This window comes from Dromaius novaehollandiae, chromosome 2, assembly GCF_036370855.1.
Source record: "Dromaius novaehollandiae isolate bDroNov1 chromosome 2, bDroNov1.hap1, whole genome shotgun sequence".
Classification (NCBI taxonomy): Eukaryota; Metazoa; Chordata; class Aves; order Casuariiformes; family Dromaiidae; genus Dromaius; species Dromaius novaehollandiae.
Window position 1 is genome coordinate 16,377,267 of NC_088099.1, and position 12,891 is coordinate 16,390,157.

At 40.3% G+C, this 12,891-nt stretch overlaps 1 protein-coding gene across 2 annotated transcripts in view; it reads left to right on the plus strand.

The window, feature by feature from the left end:
- Positions 1-12,891, plus strand: part of NRP1 (neuropilin 1) — a 113,507-nt gene that overhangs the window by 37,658 nt on the left and 62,958 nt on the right. For both annotated transcript variants that reach the window (XM_064505803.1, XM_064505804.1), the window contains exons 4-5: positions 7,252-7,433; positions 12,082-12,309. In XM_064505803.1, the coding sequence (XP_064361873.1) occupies positions 7,252-7,433; positions 12,082-12,309 (410 nt within the window). The remainder of the gene's footprint in view (positions 1-7,251; positions 7,434-12,081; positions 12,310-12,891) is intronic.

Sequence of the window (12,891 nt, forward strand, 5' to 3'; positions counted from 1 at the left end):
ATTTCCTATAAATACTAAACTTCACCAGTTTGACACTAGAAAGCTCCATCGTCTCTGAAGTCTTTAAACTGCTAAGTGTTTCTTTTTCCCCCACTTAAAGTGGAAGACATGGATTTATAAATTTGTCTTATTTGACAGACAGAAACCTTTTTCCATGAAAAGATAGTATTCTTCTATGCCAGAAAGCTATGAACTGAAGTTCCCCACTAAGGAGGCTTAAAATTGATAGTTTCTTCCCAGAAGAGGTTTTCATTTTTATTTACTGGGATCATTATATTATAATTTATTGCACTACCTGGCAAACAATGAAATCTATGGAGTTTGCCCTAACTTCAAGATTAAATCTTCTCATTGGTAAAATGTTTTTTTGCAGACAGATAGGCTGAATAACTTAGCAGATGAATTTTGCTTTTACTTCCCGTAGGACATTGAAATACTCAAATGGCAAAACCTGGTCCACAGCTTCTGATTCTCCCTCATTTTCTACATGACATTATTACATTCATTCCTGGGGTGAATCCTGATGTTCACATTTCTGTTGAAGAATTTTCCAGGTTTTATTTGATGTAAATAGAACAGGACTAAGTAAATACAAGGAAAAATATTCTGTCATCACTCACCCTATTTATCAGTGTAAACTGGCTTAGATCCATTGACATAAAGGGGCTAATCTCATTTGCAGCAGCTAAAGATCTGTCTACTGTTCTCAGTGGAGCAGTATAGATAAAAGTGTAGATGTAATCTTGCTTGTTTAGTTTAGATGTTCAGTTCTGCCTGTCCCTGGTATTCAAAACCCATAAGCCAAATGACCAGAAGAATGTGATAAGATGAAGAATAATCAGATTTTTAAACAGTAGTGATTATTTTTATTACTTCTCAGTTTTGCACTTTTACCTTTGGTCCAGGTCTTTCAGTTCTCTCTGCCTTGCAGACAATTAAAAGCTTAATATTTAAATGAAAGATCAAATCGTGAAGTATTAGACGATTCCAGAAACCAGTGTAATAGCAAAACTATTGGTAGCATTAGTCGCAATCAACTGGTTACAGTGAGTAACTGTAGATCTTCTTCAATGTCTTTGTTACATCTTTTCTCTTTTTCACTACAGCCTTGTCTTCGTACAATAGACCCTCACTAGTTCATTCTTAATGGAGAGACACTAATGGCATTAGTAAATTACTGAACAGTGGCCAAATCCCAATGGCCTTATTCCCAGAAATCTCTTAGGTTGACAGGACCTTTGTATGAGTAACTTCAGTGAGTTTTGGCCCTGGGTGAAGACCATAAAAACAGCGGCTTCTGGCTCACAAAAGACTAATGGAAACAAAAGACCCCCAGACTGACAGGGATTTCAATAAGCTACAAATCGTTAATCAATTGCAAATTACTTAATTAAATACCCATTACTTTAGAGAACTGTGGGGTTCAGATGATACGCCGCCTCTCTGAGGGTGCTTGATTCACCACGAATCCTGCCCAAGCAGAGCCAGCGTGACGGGTTCCTGCCATAGGCGCTCCTTCCCACCTCCATCCTTCTCACGGAGATTACGCTGCCTCTGCGGTGCCTGTTCAACTGTGTGAGCATCCACACTCTGAGAAGTGTTCTGCTGAGTGTTTTAATAGATTTAAAAAAGAAAGAAAAAACATAAAAAATGTGTTGCCTTCACTCATCCTGTCAAATGCATGTCCGCGCAAATGGTTGATTCGAGAGGATGGAGGAGGCTGAGACCTCCGTTGGGAAGCCAGAGGTGGGTGTTGGGAATGAGCAGCTAGGCAGGAGTTCGTCATGCAGGATGATATGACACTGTGCACACCTTGCATCCCAGTGGAAAGGGCTAAAAAAGCAATTAAATCCTTTTTTCCCTGAAATCCCCAAGCTATTCGGTGCTCAGGGAATTCTTATGTTCCCCTTCAGACTGGTCATTTGTCCCAGCTACAGCAGGGACCCAGGATCCTCTGAGAGCCCCATGCTGTCTTAATCACCATCAAAGTGTGCTTTCGGCTGCAGTAGGACTTTGGCACCTCGGGGACTGTGTGCCAGGCATGCCCCTGTGGCTGGCGTGAGAGGCGGTGTATCCCCGGACACCGCTCTGAGAGTCCCCTCTGCCTGGGAAGCCTGGCGTGAACCATGCGGGAGGCTGCTGCCCTTCCAGAGCCCGTGGGGCAGGCAAGCGGGTGGGGAAACGGAGTCTCTGGAGAGCAGCCAGGCTGTGTGAGGGCTCTGAGGGAGAAAAATCTGACAGACACTGAGGTTAAGGGCAGAAAAGCAACCTATTTGGGGTTATGCTTAATTTTTTTTTAACAGCATGTACTTGTTTTTCTTGTTGCTAATAAGCTGGGATTAAGGTTGGTATCCCTTGAGTGCCTGCAGTTCTTAAGCTCTTAGCTCTGGGATACAGACTGCCTTGTGTCACAACCGCTGCAGTAAATCCCATACTGCTAACCATCGCTCACTAATGGGGCACAAATCCACAATGCAGAACAACTCGAAACTCTTTGTTTAGATTTCCTGTTGAAATGCCTTCTGTTTGGCTGAAACGGAGTCGTGCAAGGAATAAAAAAATTCTTTATGTCCAGGCAAAAGAAACAGACATACCAAGAAACAAATTCTCAGAACCACAGATAGTCAGAGCAGGGTGGATAATTGTAGCAGGGAGAGTTTTAGCAGCCTGGTGGAAGTGGAATCGGAGAGGTGAGAGAAACAGAGAGGTGCAAACTCCTTCCAGCTCTTAGCAGCTGAATAACCAAAATACCCATAACCAGCCTATAGATGCATGCAACAGTCAGCTGCAGACAAATATGGCATGTTCAGATGTGAATTATAGTTGTATAGGTTTCACTGATTGTTTCGTGATATAAAATGGCAGATATTTAGATTTCAGTTGTGTTCTGCTGTGTCCTGCAAAGGAATGCAGTATATATTCAAGGCGTAAGATCTTGCTGCCTTAATGACAGGAAAATCTGTAGAAGCTGAGCATGCCTTGGTACAGTGGTGGACTTCAACAGAAGGCAATGCTTTGGAGCAGTTTCACTTTATTTTATATATAGCATGCCATGGTGCATTTCACGGGTCGCCAGCATATTCAGAACTCAAACCAGACATAAGCACTGTAATCACCTACTAGAAACTGGAAATGAAGAATTCACCAAAATCAGTATCTTGCAGCTGTTTATGTTTTTCGTTGCCCAGTGCTCTTTTTTATAGGTATAACTTGGCCTTCTCCTTGAAGCCATAGCTTAACGCTTTCCAAAAAAAGAACAAGCTTTTTGCAATTCCTTCAAGAACTCATAGAGGAATTCTAGATTCACTGATCATTCCAATGGGAATTTTTCCCAGACATTGTTTTACTGAACCATAAAATCAGGACTGTCTAGTAATAACATGTTCAGGCACTGGCAGGGGGGAGTGCAAGATCTCTGCAGAGCTTGTCAGCAAGCTTCCACTCGAGAGAGCCACGTACAAGCCTCACGCACCGCAGAGTGCTCTGCTGCAGCGCTAGCAGAAAGCAAACAGAACTGGGATATCCAGAGAGACTCAGACAAGCGAAAAGAGAATGTTTTTTGCATCATGGTATGTTGCCTTAGCGTAGTGACTCCAAGAAATATCCGCTGATTACCCACTGTTATGGGCAGGCCTTTCCTATTTTCGCGCGTGAACTCATGCTCGGCTCTTTCACCTGCAACTTGAACTAATGGTTAGCGCCACGTTTATATTTACATCTCCGTGCCATAAACCCTAAAGGACTATAATATTACAAGAAATATTTGCCACACCATTGGCAGCAGTAACCGAGCAAAGAATTGCCAAGTGGGAAATCCAAATTTGCAAACTCAGTATTCTGGGCCGTGCGCCAAGGCTGTCTGGGCACTGCAGAGGTGACACATCCAGTCTCCTCGCAGGGGTGCCAGCATGCCAACTGCGTCCCTGGCACGGCACCTTCTCCTGACAAACTTATGGGGGAGAGCTGGTACCAAGTCCAGAGGGAAAGGCAAGCTGCTTTCTGAGCTTCCTTGGCAGCATCTCCAGTTTTGAGTTGTGGCTGTACTTCCTCCTATTTACAAGAACAGTTGTTTGTGATATACTACAGTCTCTGGTAAGATTTTGAAAAGTGCAAAAATGACAGCAGGACTTTGGTTTTCAAATATAAACTAGTAAAATCCAGAGTAATTTGATTTCCCTAAGAAAAAGACACCGTACCCACTTACTGCAGTCCAGATATCGTATGTGGTTGCCAGCATGGGAGAATCCAAATCTGCTTGTTAGTTGCCAAGTAAAAGATGTGATCCGTAGACTATGAAGATTGTAGGGCTGATTTCTGAACTTTTCCTTTTTCAAATCTTGCTTCATACCTCTTGTCTCACAGCTAAACTTCTTTTCTGTCTGTATATATATTTTTCAAAGCAAAAGGAAAAAAATAGAAAAAATCCTTCCATCTTCAATAGGTCTATATGAGCCGTAACTTGAAGACCCATTAGAAGACAGCCTTTTAGTTACCAAATTGTGTCATTTTCAACTGCACAGCAGCCAAAAAAACCTGCTGTAAATTACAATTCTGTCATTATAAGGGACAAAGGAAAGATGCAGGCAGGCTATAGATATAGAGGAGGAAACTCAGGAAAGTGATAGAATTTAATTTGAATATTTTTTGCAGAATATTACTTCATATAATAGCAGAATTGGTACTTACTGGTCAATGATTTTTTTGGCTGTATACAAGAGATGTAGTAAGACCATAGAAAATTGTTTATTTTTTAAAGAGTAGCAGAAGAAAAATGCTGAATTCACACCCTTGTTTTTCCCTTTATACAGGTATTAAAAAGTCATGTTAAAAATTGATTAGCATTTTTATTAAAATTGTTTATATCATTTAATAATTCAGAAGTAGGGTTCTTCTTGATACTCATTTGAAAATTCAGCTATTGTTGAGGCTTGAGCAATGAATGGTTACTGCGAAACTGGTGAAGTAGTAACATGAGAGACAAGAGCAAAGGCTGTCTTTCAGATTCTGGAAGGGGCTTAAATGTCTGAATCCTACTAGTTTCGGATGATGTAAAACACACAAATAACCTTAAGCATCTGCTCTTGAACTAGAAGAAAATTCTTTGAATGAGAGTGTTTAAAATGCTCTGGTTTTATGTGATTACTCCTTCTCTTTAATGATCATTAATTATTTGGAGAAAGGTTGTCTTGTTAAAAACTCTTAACACTCATTTTTTTCCCCTAAAGTCTGAAAACTGGCAGCCTGCATCCTTGAATATATGCAATAGGTCTTCTGGGGAACATAGCACTGATGTTCTTAAGCACATTTCGAAAGGCATAAAATGAAAGAAAAACAATTCTTTTAACAAATCCCCTCCCAACTTTCAGATCCTTTTTTATATATATCAGAAAAGACTTATAGAAAGGACAGAGATCTAATTAAAAAAATAATGAGCTACTTCAAGCATCTGTAAAATTATCTCAGAAATGAACAATTCCTCTTTTATTTCCATCAACTTGAAATGGAACAGTGAAGCTAAGTAGTTGAGCAATTGCTACTAGAAAAATCAAGTACATAAGAGGAAATGCAGTTAACACAATATTTCACATATGTTAATGCTTACAGTTCCATCAGTGTCAGCTTTATTTTCTACTTGATATACACCAAAGCTGGCATACAATTTTAACTGATGAGGTAATGTCATTTTTAATTTAAAGAGCCTTAAGCCGTCCACTTTAACTAGTGATATCATCTTTGCATTTGTCTCACGGGACTTCATGTAAACATAAGTAATGTGCCCTAGACAGTTTGGAATAGGGTTGTTAAAGATGACATTGGTCATCATGAAGACATTTTTTTCCTTTGATCTCTTTAAAAATGTCAGATACACTTAACTGTACTGTCAATTTTAGCTCTTCCTTGTATATTGATATTCTCAGGACATTTCAGTGAACAGAACAGTAGAATAAAAGTCTAAACAAATTAATGGCAACATTTTAATGTCAGCTGTAGTAGGATAATTTAAAGTAAATGAGACTGTCCGACTAACAGCTACTTGTTAAATAAAACGGCAGCGTGGCTGAAGCACAAAGAAATATGGGCAGAGAAAAGCCTTTCATTGCAGTCAGAAAGAGACCCACAGCAGAACCCAGACTCCAAATGCCACCACATTTTAGGAAAAGATGTATCCCTTTCTACAAATTGTATCTGTCCTTCTTCCTGTCCAGGGTCGAGTAAAATCATCTGCTGATAAACTTTAAAGACAGACCTGTCTCTGCACCTGCAGGTTGCGCCTCTCCTTGACTGTCGTTCTCATTTGTATTCGCTGGGCTGGCTCAGTGCGCCAAGCTGCTGGGCGCTCCTTCCTCCTCCCAGAATCGAATCTGTGAGACCAGACCCTGCACGCGGGCATTCCTGGTCACACAGCTGAGGAGCTTTAACATGACTCTTGCTCCCAGGCAAGCTTTTACTGCCCATCATTATTGCACATTCCTACTTTTTCTTATAAATTCCTTAAGACTCAAGCAAGTAACCAGAGGATGATTTAGCCCAGATTATCAACAATCAAACCCTGTACAAGTATGATGAATATCATAGTGTGGTTCAAATACCTAAACTAAGGTGATTTGTAATGGAATAAGTTTTGTCTAAGGAAAATAAAGTGCTGTGATTGATGTGTGGTTTTCGAGATTTGCTCAAAACTATTTGCTCAACTAACAGGGAAAATGAGAGATTTTTCTAGCATTGATCTGAAACACAGTGAGGTTTGAACAAAATCTAATGTTTAGGGATGTATTTGTTATTCTGTGGACATATGTTTGGAGGACAGCATATGGAAATCAAAGTATTGTTCATAGAGAGCTCCAGCCAAAGACACATTTTTGAATTCATAACAGAACTTCACAGTTTGAAAAGAATGCTGTGCATTATGTATTGATAACAACACTACACAGACAAAGGAACACAATTTAATAATACGGAATTGTGCTCGTGAGATTTCCTTTTTTTTGTTAATTGGTTACTTTAGCTGACATTGTCTGCAAGCATAATGGACACCATTCTTCCTAATAGTTCCATGTTGCCAGATGATGTCTACAGACATAATGTAGTCCATTTTAATTATTTCATTTTGCTTACATCTTTCAGCATAATGCATTTTCCAAGCAAGCTAGCATTTTTCTTGATTATCTATGTTGTGTTATGGTTTCTAAATTAATTAGGTCTCCTTCTTTCCTGGAAGTTAAAAGTTTCTTCCTTCCATTTATCTACCAGGTATGATTATGTTGAAGTGATTGATGGAGATAATGCTGAAGGACGCTTATGGGGAAAGTACTGTGGAAAAATTGCTCCTCCTCCTTTAGTGTCTTCGGGACCATATCTTTTTATTAAATTCGTTTCCGACTATGAAACTCATGGAGCAGGATTTTCTATCCGTTACGAAGTTTTCAAAAGAGGTGAGAAACAATTATTATCATATAGTTCATAACCTGTAATTTTTTTACTTCCATCAAAACGTTCACCATTATTCTCGGGAAGGGGGGGAATGCAAGAAATTGGTTGAAGGTGAAAGTTTCATCGCTCTTGTCATTCCAGTGTGGGGCATGTACTCAATGGGTGTAAATCATTACAGATCCAATGAGTCCACTGCAGCTGAGGATTGACTCCTCTGGGTGTAATGTGATAGTCTTCATCAGCTGTTTGCTTAGACCTTCTTAACACCATTAGCTTTCCTTCTTTGTGATAATAATTCTGGTACGATTTAATGTTACTGCCTTAACAGCACTGTAACCTTTTGAGTCCCTGACTTATTTTGGTTAGTGCTTTGCTCGGCATTGCCAAGAGATAGCTGTGGGCTCAGAAAGGACCTGAGTACACATGGGCAGCAGATGATGGAAGCATCAGATTGCTGCTGCTTTCACAGATGGTATTTGGGAGGTAAGGGAGAGGGGAAGCCCACGCTGTTTGTAAGCATGTCCTGCTGGATGCTTGCACCAGGGGTTCGGTACAGCCTGGTGAGCACAGATAGCTGTATGCTGAGCAGAGAAAGCCCAGCCAAGACAGACTGAGCAGACCTACAGACAGCCTCCCTTCAATAACTCTCTGAGTCAAAAGCTAGAAGGGTGGTAGTGAGATCTTTTTTTTTGGCATATACCTTCCCTATAACTGAATAGAGATAAATAATTCAGATATTTAAAGCTGGAGAATATTGGACCAAAATGAGATAAAAATAAAAAGACAATATGCTTTACTTCCTAGAAACAAATATTGCTTTCAACATCAATGTTTACGGTCATCTTTTCAAAGCAGTTCAAAACTCCAAATTTCAAATGCAAAACACTCACAGACGGTGCCACATTTTCAGGACCAGTTCAGCTCCTTTTCATGTACCCAAATCAGAGCCGGATTTTCAGCTGTGTTCAGCACACACGCTTGGTGGCAGCTGTACTGTTAATGAGGAGGGGCACAGTAGTGAAGTCTCTGTTCTATTGCATGCTATCGCTGCTCTGCACACTGCTAATTGGGGCCAGAGACCTCTTGTTCACCATCTTCCCTGTCTGTAAATCCACTCTTGGCTCCCAGAAATTCTTTTGGTGACCCTCAGGGTCACATTTTTTGAAAGAATTTAACATCCGAATGACACCAAGCTTTCCTGAAAAATGTCTCTATTTACTTCTGTGTCTTTTAGAAGCTACATTCTTGTGTTCTGAAGTTTCTCAATGCTTGTATATATAGTACCATTTTTCATAAAGACCAAGGCTGAAATGCAACAACAAGTGGAAGAATGGCCCATGAAACAATCTATTTTAACAAGTGAGCCCTTTCAAGAAAAAAGCTTTTATTTATTTCTAATAGTGTGGTGGCAACTCTGACGGAGGTGTTGTGTTTATTTCCTTATGTGGTCATTTACATCTCTCAGTGATACACATTAACCATGTTAAGATGGCATTATGAATGTGATTTTACACACACAGAAGTCAGGAAACTCAAAATTGTGGCTCCCAGAGCAACTTTCACTCTAGTTCATTCCACATAAACTGTATATTAAGGCAGGAAAGTTATCACCAGGTACAGCATTGGAAAATACTATATGCACACAAAGGGTACAAGGTATGGTTGCTGTGGGAACACAGTCATTTTTACATTTGAGTTAATGCATATATGCTGTTAGAAATTTGCATTTTAATTTCTGTACCAAACAGAGCTGACTAGTTTACCCTTTTATGCAGAGGAAGCTAAGACACTCACAGCAGACTAATATGCCATGTTTTAGCATATTCACATTCTAGTTGATCATTTCCCAGATAGGAAAAGAAGTATTAAAAGATCCTAGTCCGAAGGTCCTGTGGTACTAAGCCTAAGGCTAAGTTGCATTCAAACACACAGTATATTTTTGTCAACTATTCCTGTGAGGCCATTCCTTAGTTTTTGAAAAGAAAAGCTGCATTACTCTCCCTGTATCCTAAGGTGAATTTTAAACCTGATGCTCATTGGGCTGCATGCCGCGGAAACTGTGAGGCGGGACTGGCACATGTAAGGACCATGATAAGTGTAGTATGGGTTTGAGAGTAGGAGTTGCCTTTATTTCTCATCCAGCTTCTTAACCAGAGAGACACTGAAGAAGAAGCTGAGTTCCAGACTAAAAACATGAGATCCATATCACCTAATGTTTAGCCCATTTGAAATATTTGTCATTTTGGCTCTGGCAGCCAGCCTGCCTTAGGGTGGTTGAACAGCCTCATGACTACAAGAGGATGTAGATGATTAACATTCTATATTCCTAACCTTAGATGGACTTAATTAATGGTTTAAATGGAAATAAAAGACATTGTCAAACAGGAAGACAAAAGATTTTCTGGCTCAGTGACACCTCCTGCAGAGATCAAATGAAATTATCTCCAAAATCATCTCTTTCTCTTTCTTTTGCTCCTTCTTTTGCTTACCCTCCCTCTTTCCCCAGCCTATCTCTCTTTCTATATTTCATACACACACAGGCATGCAATTTCTCCATGTCAGAAGTATCTACTTTGATGGGCCTCTTTTATGCCAGAACTCCATGGAGTTCCTTGTAGCCTCAGAGTTTATTTAATTCCCATAGTTTCTTCACAGTGTTAATAAAGGGTCAAAATCTGTGGAGGGCATTTTAGTGAGGGAACTCATCTGAAAATTAGTTTTTGTTTCTTGCACCAAACTGGCTTGAATGTGTTTAAGACAAAGCAAGGTGGTACTGAGATGTCATGGGTGAGCGTAGGGAGCCCGACAATCCTGTGGTCACAGAGCCAGGGTTTCGTTGTATTTAATAAAGCAGTAATGATCCTGGCTTACATTTTATATTGCATCTATTATTGGATTCCAAGAGGAGTACAGAGCACTTCATGCTATGAATGGCATACTCCGAGGTTATTTTATCCCGGAACAGCAGCTACTGGTGGGAGTGAGGAGAAGCAACCAGAATATAACTCTCCCAAATATGACAAGGAGACAAGGGAATGACAGAGAAGAGAAATATCTGGCTAACATGTAAGGGGGAGATTTAATTATAGGCAAAATGCAATTTCCCAAATTGGAACGGGTCAGGATATGTGCCCATTAATATCTACCTCTTCCAAAATATGCTGTGAAGTGTTCTGAATATTAATTTGATAGCTCAAACATTTCCTATCAGTGTCTGCTGAAGGACAAAAATACCTGAATTAACTAGATTCCTTCAGATCTCTCTCTCTCACATACTGAATTTACTTGGGAGGCGGCCAAATATGTGGGGGGTAATATGTTTGGCACATTCACAAGGAAAACATTTTCTATGGTGCAAGAAGAGTATTCATATATGCAGCAAACCAGACTGTTTTCCATCAATGAGCTGTGTTAAGCATTGGAAATCCTCTAAGGCTCCTGACTACGGTCTCTAAGGAAGCTGGGCATCCTCATCTAAATTGAAAGCTACCACACAGACTCATAGCCCAGCACAGGCCTGTTGCAACCAGACTCTTGCCTGTATCATTCTCCTACACCATGTCTGAAGAATTTCATCTGAGCCATCCCTACCCAAGCTCCCCAGCCAGCTGGTATCCACTAATGCCCCAAATCCTGTAACTCACTTTCCGTTAAATTGGGAGTGTCAAAAGTCAGAGAGAGGGAGGTACCTAAGCTGACCCAGGGGGAGGAGGTGTGGGCAGTGCCTGCGGCTTGCTCCGAGCACACCTGCAGATGTGGAATCCAAGGAGAGGATTCCTGAGGGACCTAAATAAAGGAGAAATGTGATCTGTCAACAAGAGATAGACTCTGGTTTTAGACCCCTGTATTCGCAAATGCGCATCCAGTGATCTGGCCTTTTATACCCTTGCTTCTCCACTGCCACTTCCCTGCTTGACCAAGAGCAGTGTTTGGAGGATCACATTATGCTGTGATGGGGACATTGGAGAAAGTTAGTGTGTCAACATTGGCATTAGGTGACTTCTAGCAACATTGCCTGTAATCACACAGTTTATCATGCCTGCACTAACAGCAACATTTTACTGGTGCACCTGTGTCAACACCACTCAGAGTGAGTCACTCACCCTTGGTACATGTACGAATTACCTTTCACATTTAGTTTGTCAAGGAGGCATAGGTCACATCTGGCAGAGTTACTGAGTCAGTGCTCCAGGAATCTGAAACCACTACTCCCTCTACTGAATTCACTCACCCGCTTTCCTAAAATGTTCTATTTCACCAATAAAAGCCTGTCAGCCATAAGATTTAAAGATTTGAGCTTGAAGGGGCTATAATTATTTCTCTAGGGCTCTGTTGAGATTTCTGCAGCTTACGTTTTCATTGTTCCCACATGACTTTGTATTTGTCATAATTTTTTCTAGAGCTGGTACAAGTTTTCATATTGTTCCATACAAATTGAAAAGTGGAGATCACACAGTATATGTGAATTGTGCTTTAATATCTGACTAGGAACAAGCTGGCTGAGTGATTAATACAGCTATTAGAATGAAGTGTTTCATTGGAAAGCCACCTTTGCTGCTAGAAAGACAATATGACCAAATTCATTTTCCAGCTAACTACTTTTCTTAGTAGCATAGTGTTAACTTAGGTATTTTCCTCTTTCTCCTACAGGACCTGAATGTTCCAGAAACTTTACTTCATCAAGTGGAGTGATAAAGTCTCCTGGGTTCCCTGAAAAATATCCCAATAGCCTTGAATGCACTTATATTATCTTTGCACCAAAGATGTCAGAGATTATACTGGAATTTGAAAGCTTTGAACTAGAACCTGATTCGAATACTCCAGGGGGAGCGTTCTGTCGCTATGACCGATTGGAAATCTGGGATGGATTCCCCGATGGTAAGAGAAAAATGGGCTGTGGTATGCATAGCCATTACTTTGTAGTGGGCTGCAGAAGGCATAGTCTCATTTTTTCAAATGTCATAGTAGAGAGGTCCTTGTTTGGTTTATGTGAGATGAGTTGAATTAATGGGAGAAATACATTGTAAATTCATTCAGTAAAGCATATTACAGTGTGAGTGATTTTTTTTAATGAAATATGCTTAATTTTGAACAGTTGGTTTGGGCGAAGAATCTGCTTTTAGAGGTAATATGTGATGGACCTATGCTAAAATAAACTACTTTTGGAAGTCTTATAAAGGTCCCCCAGACTTCTGAAGGCAATACATGCGTGTTGTCCAGTAGTTTGCTGCAACCTGGTTTGGGTTTACTAGATTAGCCCAAACTGGACTTTAGGTAGAACTCCTCTAGCTTGAGGAGGAACCAGGCTGGAGCCAAGCTGTGAAAGCAGAGAATTTCTTTACCAGAGAAAATGTGGCATCTGTACAATTGAAATCATAATCACTACATGATCACCTGGCTCAATGAACAGTCCTGCAGTTAGCCATGCAGCTAACTTAGGCGCACTGCAGGGTTCCTCTT